Raw genomic sequence first — 16331 nt, 5'->3', positions numbered from 1 at the left:
CTGCCCTCCATCCATCCTCCCCCTCCCCCCCATCTGGCTTAATTCCAAAGTACACAGCCACAGACGGTGGACACAAGCTATAGGTACCAACGCGCTCCTCGTCTCATTCAATGCCGAGCAAAGAGCAGACACTCAGATCAGCGTCAGAGCGCTCTTTGCTCAGTTTTTTTTTCCCCCCCCCCTCTTTGCTTTGTTCTGATACGGCTGAAAGGATGAAAGGCAGATGTACTCGGAGGTGCGGTGGCTCGGTGCGTGACGCTGTGTGAAATCTGTGTGGATACAGGTTGTATATTTGGGTTATGACGATCCGTCTGAAGGGTTTCCTTTGCCAAGCCCAACCAAGGTCAGTTGTTCACTGAATTTACGGCCGGCCGTCGCTGCCATAAAACATCAAAACCGTCTGGCTTGGGTTTTATTCAACCAAAGAAAAATAATGAAACTCACTCCAACTGACTCTTTACCACTGGCTGCCGGTGTGTGTCTGAATAGGAGACATGTCTCTAGACACAAGATGGCCGCCCTGTAGGGCTCCGGGCCCTTCCGCTCTCCTTGGAGGGAAAACAGGAGCAGAGCAGTCCATTTGCACAAGCTGGTATCCCATTAGAGATGCACAGGCCCGGGGCCCCCTAACCTGAGGCCCCAGGGTCACGGCAGCGGTCGTCGGACCGCGAATGATGTAGCGAATGCAAATGCATCATTATTTTTAGGTTTTTATGCAAAAGGGAAATATACGGGAAGTAATAACCCCGTCAGCGATGCAATCAATCCGTTATCGGGGAACCTCCAAATTGAATTGCGAGGCGTTAGATGAGATTACTTGTAGCGCTGGTAGGAGTGGAGCCGCGTGGGGCCGGACGTGGGTGAGGGGAGCTTGGCAGGGTGTGAGAGTCACCAGGGGACGGGTGATCGACTGAGAGCAGACTGGGGAATCGATACAGTTGTTGGCTGCAGTGTAATAGGCCTGGATGTTAAAGCTCCATGTTTATCGGGCTGTGTAAGAAGGAACCGAATAGAATAGTCCAATAGTGAATCTTGATGCACAATCATGCATGCCCGCCCCCAACACACATACAAACACACACACAAACACACACACACACACACGCACACACACAGCCGTACACACACACACTTGCTTTCAGGCGCACATATTCAACTAATACTATGTCCAGGGAGGCAAAGACAAAAAAGCCACAAAATAGGGCGTTTAATCTTCCTCAGATTCAATAAGTCTCAGGTGACGGAGAACAAAGAAAGGCCAGAGGAAAACAATGATGAAAAACATCGCTAACAAACAAACGCAGCAACTTTCCTCAACACTATTTTGTTGTTCTGCAAGATGTTAAACACAACACAAAGCTCTGTTCAAAAGTGCTTCAATCGAAGCTAGGGAGGGCCAGAAACGTAGGAGGCTTTGAATCGCAATTACCGTAAATCCAAAGCGAGATCGGCTACATCAGCAACCCCATGAGAGTCTCTTTCACACCAGAAACCCCCTGACACAAAGCAATGCCTCTACTCACCCGGTCTTGGCGAAGTTGGTCCAGTAGGTCATAACCACGGCGCTGAGCATGACGTCGTTCTTGGAGAAGTTGCAGGGGAAGAGGTCGGTGGCGCCCAGCATGGGGATCCCGAACACGTAGGGGATCTCGTCGCCGTGCGCCGCGTCCGACCACGCCGGCTTCATCAGGCTCTGGCAGTGGTGGTAGAAGGCGTAGAAGTAGGTGGGCGAGCCGTAGCGGGCGTGCAGATCCGCCGTCACCACCGACGGCTCCACCCACTGGTGGTCGGTGAAGAGCGCCACCAGGGTCTTGCGCCGCGTCTCGGGGTTGTCCCGGTCGGCCCAGTCCGTGTACATGAATTTGATGGTCTCCCGCAGGGTGTCCTTGCCCTCGGGGTACCCGTACAGGCTGTCCACGAAGTCCGACACGGAGAAGTCAAAGTCGTTGCCCGACACGCCGTCCTCGGAGTCGACCACGTTCTCCACGAAGCGCAGGCCCTCGCCCTGGTTGACGCCCAGCATGATGTCGTAGTTGAGGAACTCGCCCTGCTCCATGAGGATCTCCGGGTCGTCGGGGATGACGTCGCCGTCGATCACCGGCCCGAACGCCACGTGGTAGCGCGCGGGCTGGATGTCCTGCTCCACCAGCTCCCGCCAGCCTTTCTTCCGCAGGCAGTCCACCATGTCCATCGTGTCCAGGACGTTGCAGCCCACTTTCTCCGCCAGATGACGGGTGTATTTGACCGGCTGGTAGTTCACCGCCCAGCTAGACAGGGCCGAACCGCTCTGGATGATGGCTCGATGGAACAGGCCTGTGTGGACAAGGAGAGAGGTATGGGGGGAAAAGCTGTTAGATGTAGAATCAGATTAATTTTTGGTGGTACAATGCGTTACTTAATGTATAAGGTAGTGCTTTGTTTGGTCAAACGTTGCATTCGCTGGTCTAATCAAAAACAGTCTATCAGGAGCCCGCGCGATAAGCATAACAAAGGCCGGGCAGAGTGCAAGTCCTCGTTGCTACACACAATACAATAATGAAATCATGGCTGCGATAATGAATGTGCAGATGGTGTCTTTGCAAAGACAGCATGCAGACAGGAGAGAAAATCAGCATTCTCGCTCTCATCTTGTGTTGTTCCATCCATCTCCATCCTGCGCCAAAATAATGAACTCGGTGTTTCCTGTCAGAAACAGATGCTACCCGTGTAGGCCTTGCTGCAAAGGAGCATCAGAAAGTTAGCAGACCATGCCATTTCGTACAAAGGATAAAAACATCATCCACCAACGCCACCACCTCACCTCAGTTCTTTTTCTGCTGAGAATAACAAAGGCTGGCGGCGTTTTACTGATCTTAACTTAATTGATTGTGTGCTTTCAACCTTAAGTGTAGGTTGAATTTTGCGGGCTAAAAGACTGCAATTATATAGCCACAGATTCCATTCGCACACACCCACCGACTCTCACTCTCCTCTGTGTTTCCACCATCTCTCTCATCTTCTTTGTCTTTCAAGCACACATTTCAGCACAGACGATACACACACAACCGTTTATGCTTAAAAGATGAGCCACATCTACCATTATGACTATTAAATAAAAGCAGGCTGTGGGAGGGCAGCTAAATATAGAAATTAGCAGCAGGGATTGAGGAACCAAGTATTTTTTTATCGGTAGTCAAGCATTTCAGTAGCAGAGCATCGTAAGCACTGTCTGTGGAGAGGCTTTCACAAAGGAGACACAATAAACAAACCAAAATTGTCTCCCATTCACAATCAGCAGATAAGAGCAACGTAGGCCCAGAGCAGCTCTTCGATGCGACAGTATCGCTGGCAAAAGGCTTTTGAAAGGGAGACGCTTCCGAAGGTAAAGCAGGAGGGAGAAGGAAAGGCTTGTTGCTCCCACGCTGTCGGGTTTTGTTTGGGGTTTGCTCAGAGCAAAAACGACTCCTCTCTCTCCACCATGCAGCAGAACAATACAACCCTATTTACGAGGGGAAAGAAATTGCATAATTACATTCCTGGAAATGATCTCCCATTAATAGAGGCGAGAGGGGGGGGAAGTCTAGCTTATTTCCGCCTGGCCTCTGCTTTGTGTCTGCCGTGTCTGGGCACCATACATCTGTCTGAGATTCGTAAAGGACGTTTTATTTGTTATCAAAGTCTTGCAGGAAGCTGGAGTAGCAAATCACCGGCTGGTTCACAGGTTTATCGCCAGCTTAATAGGTAAAACATGACACCGGTAGAGCTACGCTCGGAGGAAGCATCCCTGTCTGAGACATATACCAAGAATAAATATTTGTACTCTTGGGTACTCCGGAGCACGTCTCCTGAAATAGAGCCGGGTTTATTAGCATGATATATCACAAGATAAGATGACATTGCGGAGACAAAAGACAAGCAGAGGAAGATGAAGCGCGCAGACTTAGTTGCAGATATTTCTGTGTCTATGTGGGCGGCGGTGTCTACACCTCAGTGTTTATGAGGTAAACTGTAGACCTGAACGCCAAAATATCACTTTAGTCTTAATCATAAGCAGTGGGGGGGAGGGGGGCACTCATGATTTTTTTCTTTCATGGCAAAGATGAGGTGTTTATTTACAGAGCTATTTACATTTATTACTCTGCCCATAGTAAATAGAATAAATGTGTCTGGGCAAGTGAACTGTTAAATGTTTCCATGGCTAGTGTGTTTACTTGGGTCTGGCACAAATGTGCCATTTGGGGGCATATTTTATTGTGCAAGCTTTGTACACAGTTGTACTGTGTGTGTCTGTGTGTCTGTGTATTTGTTCATGTGTGTTTGTGTGCAATCAAGGTGTCAGTGGCTTGTAGTGGATTGCCTGTCTGATTCGATGTACTGTGTGTGTTTGTGAATGTCGGTTCAAACGTGTGTGTGCATCTGTGTGTGTGTCTATGAGGGCATACGTATGTGTTTGTGTGTGTGTGTGTGTGTGTGTGTGTGTGTGGGTCAATCAAGGTCTCAGCGCCTTATAGTGGGGTACCTGTCTGATTAAATTCACTATGTGTGTGCGTGAGTTCAAAGCTGTGTGTGTGTGTCTGTGCTTGTACAACTGTGTCTCTCCATGTGTGTGTGTGTGCACGTGCGCGCGCGCGTGTGTACTCATGTGCACACAGCCTCATCTTCAGAGGACGAAGGCCATTGGTCGCCTTAGGCCCCTCCCCCTGCGGCACTGGGCTCCTGTGGACGGTCGTCTCGGCAGGATGGTGGCCTGCGCGCCGTCTCGCCGAGAGGAAGCAGATGTCAAGGATTTTACCCACTTGAAAGCATTAGAGCGTCGGCCGCAAGATGAAAGATGGCCGCCCGGAGGCAGAAGGCAGGGGGGGGGGGGGGGGGGGGGAGAGGGTGTGGGGGTGATGTGGTGGTGTGTGTCTGCGTGCTGAGGCTTAATCCTGCTCTCCCTCCCTTCTCCTCCTCCCCCCCCCGTCGGGGCCTAGCACTCTCTGTTCCTCCCTCTCTCTCCTCTTTTCCCTCCTACCCCTCATATTTGCATCCCGGAGATTTTTGACCGTGCTGTCGTAAACGGTCTCACAGCCGTCATGGTGTTAGTGAGGGGGGGGGAGGGAGGGGGAGTGTGTGGAGATGTGGGGGGGGGGGGGGGGGGGGGGGGTAGTCCAATGATCCTCCCCTCCTCCCCCACCACCCCCCGAAACGCCACCAAAACCCCGCAACAGCTTATACAACGCCATAACAGCTTTGGTCACAGCCCCGCTGTAGGGTGGCAGCGTTTTGCCAGCCCATCGACGGCCCCTAAATCACCGTGAAGATTTGAACGACATAAATCAAATGATGATGGTGTAATGGATGAGAACAAGGGAAATAAAGAAGAATATATATTAAGAAAGATCGTTGTGTCCTGATGCAGCTTGGTATTCTATACTATGCTGTACTTTATACTATACCATACTGTGTTATACTATACTATACCATTATATACTCTGAGGTTCAGTAACCTCATGGCAAAAAAGCAGGTGGAGAGAATTTATCATTGGGACCAAGGAGAAAGAGTTACAACAATTCAGATATTACTGTTGTTTACGTGTAGAAATAGACAGATCTGGAACACAAGCAATGAGTATGTGTAGGATCTGTGCATGTGTCTATATGTGGCTTGGTTTAAGTTTGTGTGTGTTTTTGTGTGTGTGTGTGTGTGTGTGTGTGTGTGGGTGCTATTGAAGTCTCACGGGGGAAGGTCAAAAGAAAGGAGATAGGCACAGGGGCTCTACCACCAACTGAGGGAATCTACTAATGATCCACACTGGGAGTGTCTCTGTGTCTGTGTGTGTGTCCGTGTGATTAGGTGTGTTTGTGTGTGTGTGTGTGTGTGTGTATGTGTACGTGTGTCTGTGTCTCTGTCTTTGTGTGTGCGTCAGGATTTGTGTGGTTGGGTTTTCCGTTAGAGTGTGTGAGTCTGTCTGTTTATGTGTGTGTGTGTGTGTGTGTGTGTGTGTGTGTGTGTGTCTCGTTATCAGGTTTGCGTGGTGGGTTTGTGTGAGAGTGCGTGAACCAGCGTATATGTCTATGCACACTCTTTGACTTTGAATGATAACTCATAATGAAGATGAATGGAGGGACAGATGACATTAGATCATTACGTTCAGGGAGGGGGGGGGGTGTTAATAATTTGTGACATTGTTTTGTCTTTACTATCCATTACTACATCCATGCACAGCGCCAAATACCAAACTCGACAAATCATCCCTTCAAAGTATAAACTGGCAAGGAAAGCCCAAACTTCACACATCATGTTGGCCAAGAATGCCCACCCCTCCACACACACACACACACACACACACACACACACACACACACACACACACACACACACACACACACACACACACACACACACACACACACACACACACCTCCGCCTCCTCCATCTCTACCCATCCCTCCGGTGTCTTTGGCTTTGTATCCAGCATGTTATGCTTGTGTGACGCCAATAGATAGCCCTGTCTTTATCTGCCTGTGTTTGACATGCGAGAGGCTGACACCCAAACGGTGAGAGGAATCCATCAAGCCCCACAGCCCGGGCTGACAGATTGAGGTCACGCTGAATTATGAGCCCAGCTTCCAGGTAATCACTCATTGGGTCCCGGGCTAAAAGTGTCGGCCCGCGCGCGCACTCCCGGCAGTGGTTTGACGACCTCGACCGAACTGCCCCCCTCCACACACACCCCCCCCCCCCCCCCCCCTCCCCTTCCCCCATGAACGTCAGGCATACGCCCTTAAGCCTGCCCATGTGGCACAAGCCCAGGATTGGCAGGAGCGTCTAGGAGATAATTTACCGTTGATGGAAAAAAAGTCATTTATATCTCTGATGACCTTGAGACACGACAAGAGGCTCACGGGCTGCAGTGGCCGCGGTGTGGAATGACCACGAGGAGAGTTGTACACACACACACACACACACACACACACACACACACACGCACACACACGCACATGCGCGCACACGCATGCACGCTAGCAAACGCTCGCTAGCACACAAACACACACACGTATGCAGGGACCGGCGCATGCACAAACACACAAACACTCGCATGCAGGCATCCACACGAGCACACGCGCTCCTTCACACCTACGTGCACTAGCACCCATACACTCAGACACTGATGTACACAGACACACAGACACACACAGACATGTATGCAAAAAAAAACCACACGCATATACATACAAACACTGAAACGCACACACACACACACACACGCACACGCACACACACACACACACACACACACACGCACACAGACATGCACACAGACATGCAAACAGACATGCACACACACACACACACACACACACACACACACACACACACACACACACACACACACACACACACACACACACACACACACACACACACAGACACACAACACTCCAGGGGCCTTGATTAATGTGTGCAGTTTCATGATAATCAGTAAAGTGTGAAATTCTTTTTATCGCAGAAGAATCTGGGTTTAGTAATCAGATGGTTGGCCTTTAACATTGCCTTCGACATTTTTTTTTACTGTAATTCCATAGGGCTTCAAAAGATGACATAAACTCAAAATAAATTGAAACCCTGTGAGTCTGGTAAAATGAGCGTCTGTGCGTGTGTGTGTGTGTGTGTGTGTGTGTGAGCAGCTTGTGCATGTTGACAAGAATATTCCTCTGGCAGCTGAGGTGCCAAAAGTGATACTCCTCTGCAATAAACAGCTGGCAAAAAAATCCCCAAGCCTTAAAAGTGATTTTTATCAGTCTGGTCAATGTGATATAGTATGCAAGTGTAAAAGTCATCCAGCATATAAAAAAATAAAGCCAGTCACGTTGCCATGGCAAAGTCATCCAAAAGCAACAGCGAACCCAGTAAAGGGGGCCACTTATGCGGATCACATGACCTTGATAGTTCGGTTCCTGGCCAGACAAGCTCTTAAAATGCCGATCTATTCAACAAACCGCTATTCCATGGGTGACTTTTTACTCTATGAACTAATAGGGGTGGAAATATGCAAAGCAGCTCAAATCTTATCAAAATTCTGCGCGGACCACATGAAAGCTATTTGCAAGAGCAATACTATAGCCACAGGGATAACTCCGCTACGTCTCCTCTCCACTCCTCCATCCATCTATCGAGCGATTCCTGCTACGTTGATACATGGCTACCTCATCCTAGATACACTCTGTTTATTTATCTCTCTCTCTCTCTTGTTATTTGTTCTTATTTTCCCTCCGTCTCTCTCTCTCTCTCTCTCTCTCTCTCTCTCTCTCTCTCTCCCTCACTCTGACTCCCTCCCTCCAGCGTGTTGAGTCGCTCCCCTGCTGATTATTAGACATAAGCCCACGTTCACTGGCGCCTGAATCCTTTGAGCCATCTTACCTCCGCGCTGTCTCTCGCCTGTAAGCAAACCTCCACAGACACATTTGAACCCGACCACGCCGCCCACGGATCAGCATTTATACCGCCCTCACTCCGCGGTCCATCTAGGCTACGCCGCTCCGTAGGATGCACTTGATAACCCCCCCCCCCCCCCCCCCCCCCCCCCCCCCCCACGCCCACCCGCCCACCCACCCAACAACCCACACCTCTAACAATCAACAACCATCAACCAATCCCCCCTCCCCACCATCCACCCTCTCTCTCGCTCTCTCTCTCGATATGGCTACACTTTATCTTGGCTCCTGTGTTTCTGTCTCACCCTTTCTCTCCCTCTCTTTCTCTATCCGTCTCACAATGACACTTTACCCAGGCTTCTGTCCATCTCTGTCTCTCTCTTTTCTCTCTCTCTCTCTCTCTCTCTCTCTCTCTCTCTCTCTCTCTCTCTCTCTCTCCCTCTGTATCACTCTCGCCCTCTCTCTCTCTCTCCCTCTGTATCACTCTCTCCCTCTGTATCACTCTCGCCCTTTCTCTCTCTCCCTCTGTATCACTCTCGCCCTCCTTCTCAATCTCGTCCTCCCTTGTCCTCTCAATCTCTCCCTCATCCTCTCTCTCTCACTAGCTATGGCTACACTTTATCCCGTTTCTCTCTCTCTCTCTCTCTCTCTCTCTCTCTCTCTCTCTCTCTCTCTCTCTCTCTCTCATCTCTCTCTCTCAACGTCTCTCATCCTCTCTCGCTCGCTTGCTACAGCTCCATTTTAACCTGTCTCCCTCTCTCCTCTCTCCCTCTCTGTCTCCCTCTCTCCTCTCTCCCTGTCCCCTGCCCTCTCCCTCTCCGTCTCCCTCTCTCCTCTCTCCCTGTCCCCTGCCCTCTCCCTCTCCGTCTCCCTCTCTCCTCTCTCCCTGTCCCCTGCCCTCTCCCTCTCCGTCTCCCTCTCTCCTCTCTCCCTGTCCCCTGCCCTCTCCCTCTCTGTCTCCCTCTCTATTAACCATAGCATTATCCCAGCGGAGTGATATGCGCTGGCTGGCGTGGCAGCTGCCGGTCGAGTCCACGCTAGCCTGTATCAGCCCCGGCTAACGCGCGGGGCGCACGCCAATGAAACAAGTCTAACCGCACCGCCTCGGCCACTTCTAGTCCTAATGCCGAGTTAGGGGTCGCCGTCTCCATGGATACGACCCAGCCCCACTCTGCATCCACAGCCGCGACTGTGGGTCTGATCATGCGTGAGGCAACGGGTAATTGGCTGCCGGTCGGGCCGCTGCCACAAACAATGCCTACCGTATCTTTCTGTCTTGTTAAAATTCCTGGTTTACATTACGCTCGTCAACGTGGAGTCAATAGCAGGAATAATGCCGGATCTTTCAGTAAAGGCCAAACTGATGGTTTATGAGGAGGGTGCCTTATCCTTAAAGCAACAGAGGCACTCAATATCAGTGGACACCATCCAAAGAGGCCAGTGTGCGTGTGTGTATGTGTGTGTGTGTGTGTGTGTGTGTGTGTGTGTGTGTGTAGTATGAGAGTGTGTGTACGTGTGTGTACGTGTGCATCTGAGCATGAGTGGCCCTTGGCATTCATTCCAGATGCTCCTGACGATTAAAGTGGATAAGGAGGCTGTGCTCACAGCAGAACATACACCCCCACACACACAAGCAATCACACACACACTCACACAGTCACACATCCGCACACTCACACACACTCCAAACACTGACAAACAATTGCGGGTGAATGTGCGTGCGTGCGTCGGTGTTAGATGTCCAAAATGTCTGGTTGCATCACTAGTGATTCATCTCATGAATGATGGATATACTATCGTGTTCTTTCACAGGCTACACAGCAACCCCTCACCTGATCTCGGGTGGTCTCTGGGGGTCCCCACACATACAGTAAAAGTCCTTCTTATTACTGCCGTCTAATTGCGCCGTTCTATTCAACCCACCACTCCAATTCTTCTGGCCCCCGGCTGTACGGGTGGATTTTAACAACCCCATCTCCCTTTCATGCCGCGCGGTTGTCCATATTTGACTGGAGTGTAGTTGTTCTAGTTCCAGAGACAGAAGGACGTTTCATCGCGTCCACACAGAAAACAACTCATCTCGTGGGCCAGTGTTTACTTCTATCAGACCCGAGCACATGCCTCCTCTAAGCCCCCGGACGAGGCGGCCGTTTGAAGCCCGGCTCCTCTGTAGAGAGGGTCTACACAACCAACCGGCCGTGGCTCAGGCCAGATAAAGAGTTTGATCCAACAGGGTTACGAGGAGGGAGGGAGGGGGGCGGAGGAGGAGGAGGAGGGGGAGGATGAGGAGGAGGAGGCAGAGGAGGACGACGAGTACGAGAAGCGAGGGAGGGAGGGGGAGGAGGAAGAGGAGGGGGAGGAGGAGGAGGAGGAGGACGACGAGGAAGAGAAGCGAGGGAGGGAGGGGGAGGAGGAGGAGGAGGGGGAGGATGAGGAGGAGGAGGCAGAGGAGGACGACGAGGAAGAGGAGGGAGGGAGGGAGGGGGAGGAGGAAGAGGAGGGGGAGGATGAGGAGGAGGAGGCAGAGGAGGACGACGAGGAAGAGGAGGGAGGGAGGGAGGGGGAGGAGGAAGAGGAGGGGGAGGATGAGGAGGAGGAGGCAGAGGAGGACGACGAGGAAGAGCAGCGAGGGAGGGAGGGGGAGGAGGGGGAGGAGGGGGAGGATGGGGAGGAGGAGGCTGAGGAGGTCGACGAGGAAGAGGAGGGAGGGAGGTGGGGAGGGAGGGGGGGATGAGGAGGAGGAGGCTGAGGAGGACGGCGAGGAAGAGGAGGGAGGGAGGGGGAGGAGGAGGAGGAGGATGAAAGGGGAGAAAGGAAAAATAACAAAGAGGGAAAAACGAGAGAGAGGGGGCAACGGGGTGAGATGAGAGGAGAAAAGAAGACACTAGCGTATGAATGAGGCAAAGTATAGGGAGAGCAGAGGAAAATAAAGGGTAGCAAGGGAAGAGGGGAGGGAAGCGAGGCAGTGAAGGGCCGCGTTGGCAGAGATGAGATAGACTGGGTATAAAAGGGGGGGCCAGCGAGGAGTAGCTAGAATGACCCCATTGACAGTCGGCAACCTCGTCTCTGGATCGATGTGCATCTTAAGCTCCGTGAGTTTGATATCTCCTACTAATCACAATGTGACATCGACTGGTCAATAACACACACTCCAGGCCCCCGGAAAGGACCACACTCAGAAGCCGAGACAAGAACAAGACGCACACTCACAGACACACACGTAAAGGCAGACACATACAAACAAACAGACACGTAGGGGAAGGCACGCATACACACAGAGAACCAGACACACACACACACACACACACACACACACACACACACACACACACACACACACACACACACACACACAAACAGACACACACGTACAGGCATACACACACACACACACACACACACACACACACATACACACACACACACACACACACACACACAAACACACACACAAACAGACACACACGCACAGGCATACACACACACACACACACACACACACACACACACACACACACACACACAGGCACACGCACACCGGCACACGCCCACACAAACTACACAGACACACAAACACACCAACATAGACCAATAACCATGCAGACACAGACACATCGATAAACACACACACATACACAACCCCAAACACACACACATCCCCACACACACACACAGAGGCACAGCCCTTGAACTCATCAATCTAGCTGCTATTGCAGGCAGACCGACACAAGGCTTTGGTCAAATAGCATTTGCAACATCATTATTGTTGAGTTGCTTTGGCTTTAATCGACCTGCTAAACCGGAGAGGTGGGGCTTAGCCAATCATTACGATTTAAATCTAGGTGAGAAGTTGTTAATGACAAACGCGGCGACTTCAATGACTTTCAATTGGTCACCCTAACATTGTTACTCATTGTCAACTCTTTTTAACTGTGGGATCTTCTGATCAATGGTGTTTGCCAGCGACGGATACACAACAAATACACAGTTGCCTTTCTCTGCTAGGATTGAGATGTCATCATTTTGAGGGAATTGATTTGCTCACAATACTCCCTGATTTGAATTCTGCCCACTGAACCGGGCATCGGTTATGCTTCCCATTATTTTACAGTTCATTAAACCCTTCATTGGTCAGTGTAATAGAGGCCATGTCACCCGTCAACTAAGCCCACTATGAACGCTTCCTTATCAACGGTATTATTAACAAATTATTAGAAAATAAGAGGGTAAAAGGGGCTCATTTAGGAATGCTTTACGAGCTGACTGTGAGTGTTTCCACAGCATGGAAACCCATTTAGTGTGTGTAGTCCACCACGCACACACACACACACACACACACACACACACACACACACACACACACACACACACACACACACACACACACACACACACGCGCCAAGACACACGCCTGGAAGGACCCAGAGCAAAAGAAAAATACACACACAGACATGCCTGGTATAACCAAGGGCAACATAAAACACATACACAAGACCACATGCAGCGCTCCTCGTTTTATTTACTCTCTTCAGTCCGGATCTTACCCTGATCTCCCGGTCACACCATCACAAACACTGTATCTGTGTGTGTTGGTGTGTGTATACGTGTGTGTGAGTGTGTGTGTGTGCGTGCATGTGTATACTGTGTGTGTGCGAGTGTCCATGTGTGCTTGCGTATATGCTTGAGTGTGTGTGTGTGTGTGCCTGTGCACGTGTGCTTGTGTCTATGTGTGTGCGCGCCCGGGCAATGAAAGCTCAAGCCGTATTCACCCCGCTCCCTCCCTCCCTGCCTCCCTGCTGCCCTCAGATCGACATGGAGGCTGTGTAAACGTCACCACACAAATAGACCCGCACGCACACACTCAAACACACACACACACACTCACACACACACACACACAGAAACACACAGGGCCGGGTGTGGAAGCGAGAGGAATAATGAGTTATTGCGAGGCTATCTGCGTGTATCTCCATGTCACCACATTGTAAGCAGCTCTGCTAATCTCATTAGATGAGACGACTTGTTAAAAGATATTTTCTGACCGCCCCCTCCCCCGCCCCCCCTCCCACAACTCCGTACACACAAACACACAAACACACCCCTCTCGTACGCCGTCCACCAAGGCGCCCCATTGGCTGTGCCGAGAGGATGGCGATTAGCGCCTATATATAGCCTTCGGACTGGATGTTGATGTGCGATGTGAGAGAACAGGGAGGGAGCAACTGAATGGCCGCTGGTCGCGGAGAAGAAGAAGAAGATGCATTATAATGTTCATATTGGAGGAAGTGCAAAGGCATTCCGGCCCAGTGGCGGCCGTCCCTAAGTGTATTGGCCCAGAGCGGGCCGTGGACACGGTGTCCTGGTGTTCAGTGGATGCCGATGTCTTGCGTGAGAACCGGCTGACCCGGGTCGATGCCCGCGTCGGCTAAGAGGAAGCAAGGCCCCGTGCTACAGTATGAATCAGACGCGACGAAAAGGACAAGCAGAGAAGGGTCAGAGCGTGGATGGGGCGGCGGAGGAGGGGGGGGGGGACGACGACAGGGGGAATGCAAACAATGGAATAACAGTGGCTCACTTATACGACAGTTCAGCCATGAAATTTGGAGAGATGGGAAGCTTCTATTCTTGGCGGCATCTCAGCACTGACAGCCAGATGGGATGTCTGAAATTCGTTTCTTTATTTTCTATTTTTTCTTCTTTTTTTTGCCCTCTTCCTGGGCCAAGAAAAGCAGTGTGGGGGGTTGGGAGGACGGGCTCTAACGTTTGTGACAGGCAAATTATCGACAGAGTATACAGCCCCCCCTGGAGCGATTCATAGGGATTTGGGGGCAGGGGAGGAAGAGAGTGAGAGAGTGAGAGAGTGAGAGCGAGAGAGAGAGAGAGAGAGAGAGAGAGAGAGAGAGAGAGAGAGAGAGAGAGAGAGAGGGAAAGAGGCAAAAGATAGAGAATTGAATTGAGACAGAGCGAATTGAATTGAGTGCCAGAGAGAGAGGGGTTGAGAGAGAACCGAAGAGAAGACAGAAACTCAAAGCCTGGATCTTTTTGTCTAAGTCTTGCTGAAATACATTTTCTGCAAGCTTTGAGCATCGGCGAGGTGTGAGAGCGGGCGAGCGAGAAAGAGAGAGCGATGGGCACATCCACGCTCAGAGCAAGAGGTGGGTGGGAGATTGCTTTTGCTTAGCCAGGCCCTTTCACCATTTCTCTTCAGTTCAGATCACCAGCCCCTTTTCCTGCCAGACTTTGAACTCTGGTTCAAAGAATGAGACATTGCATTCTCTCTATAGCACATCTCATTCTCCCTCATATAGAACCCCCCAAAAAGAAAACAGTTTGTAAAGAAATGAATCTTCCACACATCAGCTTAGATACATGCAAACAGTATAAATATAGCTGTTTTTTTCGTATTCTAGGGGGGTTACCATGGGTTACTACAGGCAAGAGTAATTCCCGCTATCCTAGCAGCATGAGATGCCAGACATGCAGCTCACACGCACACACACACACACACACACATGCAATCATGAACACACAACATGTGCACACACACACACGCACGCACGCTCGCACGCACGCACGCACGCATGCACGCACACACACACACACACACACACACACACACACACACACGCACACACACACACACACGCACACACAGACGCTTATACTAAACACACCAAACACTTGCACACAGAAATACACTGAGAAATTCAGGAATTCTGGCACCACACAAAGAGAAAATTGTTGGCGACGTCCCCTATTCCTTCCTCAACTGAGGACATCAACAATTCCTTTAATCCGGAACCCCAGTTAACCAAGCGCAACTGGAGTGCTTCGAATCCACTACCTGCCACACAATTATTTTCCCTCCTCCACGTCTCTAATGGGGCTCCGGCAAAATAACAACACCTCTCAGAGTAGCCGGAACGCTCTTGTTAGGACCGCAGTTTCTGGGGTTCGTAGGCTGACCCCTTTGGGGGCGGTCCATCCTGGCATGCAATATCAACCGCGGTGTCGGGTGTGTAAATGTGTGTGTGTGTTGAGTGTGTACGTGTGTGTGCGTGTTGACTGTTTACATGTTTGCGTGATGAGTGTGTGTGTGTGTGTAGTGTACGTGTGTGTGAGCGTGCTGAGTGTGTACGTTTGTGTGATGAGTGTGTGTCGTGTGTGTGAGCGTGTTGAGTGTGCACGTGTGTGGGAGCGTGTGTGCGTGTTGATTGTGTACATGTTTGTGTGATGAGGGTGTATCTGTGTGTACGTTTGTGTGAGCGTGTGTGTGTTGTGTGTGTACGCGTGTGTGTGTGTGAGCGTGTGTGTGTCGCCCGTGTGCGAGACTCCAGCGGTGCGAACATATTCAGCCACCTGTGTGTCCGTGTCTCCCTCTCTGCGGTAGCACGTTGCCCCCTTTTCCCTCCATCTTTAAATAACAAAAGGAAAAACAAACAAAACACTAAATTCTTCTGGACTGACACGCCTTTGCCACCGACCGATCTCTGAGAGATGGGACCACGGCAACCGCACCTCCACGGTCTGACTCGAGGCGGGAAAGCCGCGCAAACAGCGGTCCAGAAATAGGGCCGTATGCGGGGGCTGCGCCGCGTCTCTTGGTGCTCCCTCGCTCCTGGGCACACATTAAAGATTGAGAGCCGAGCTCAGACACAAGATGGGTCCTGGCTGGGACGTGATCCCATCACCCCACTGCAGAATTACCCACCGAGTGCAAAGCTTACAGAGGGATGTGTGTGTGTGTTGGTGCGTGCGTGTGTCTGGGTTTGACTGTTTGCGTGTATGCGTGTGCCAGTTTGTGTATGTGTTTGTGTGTTTGTGTTTGTATGGTCTGCTTGCTGCGTGGTGTGTGCAGGTGTGTGCAGGTGTGTGTGTGTCTCTGTATGCATTTGTCTGTTTGTGTACTTGTATGTGGCTTTGTGTGTGTATCG

The 16331-nt window shown here is 51.0% G+C and overlaps 1 protein-coding gene across 2 annotated transcripts in view; it reads right to left on the bottom strand.

Annotated features, from left to right (window-relative positions):
• nlgn3a (neuroligin 3a) overlaps window positions 1–16331 on the bottom strand; it is a gene marked incomplete in the record, with an annotated part of 124867 nt that overhangs the window by 11896 nt on the left and 96640 nt on the right. For both annotated transcript variants that reach the window (XM_030368951.1, XM_030368952.1), the window contains 1 exon segment: window positions 1524–2313. In XM_030368951.1, the coding sequence (XP_030224811.1) occupies window positions 1524–2313 (790 nt within the window).

The sequence above is a fragment of the Gadus morhua genome, chromosome 10 (genome assembly GCF_902167405.1).
Source record: "Gadus morhua chromosome 10, gadMor3.0, whole genome shotgun sequence".
Classification (NCBI taxonomy): domain Eukaryota; kingdom Metazoa; phylum Chordata; class Actinopteri; order Gadiformes; family Gadidae; genus Gadus; species Gadus morhua.
The sequence above is the reverse complement of the archived record's forward strand: the minus strand, read 5'-3'. Positions and strand labels throughout refer to the sequence as shown.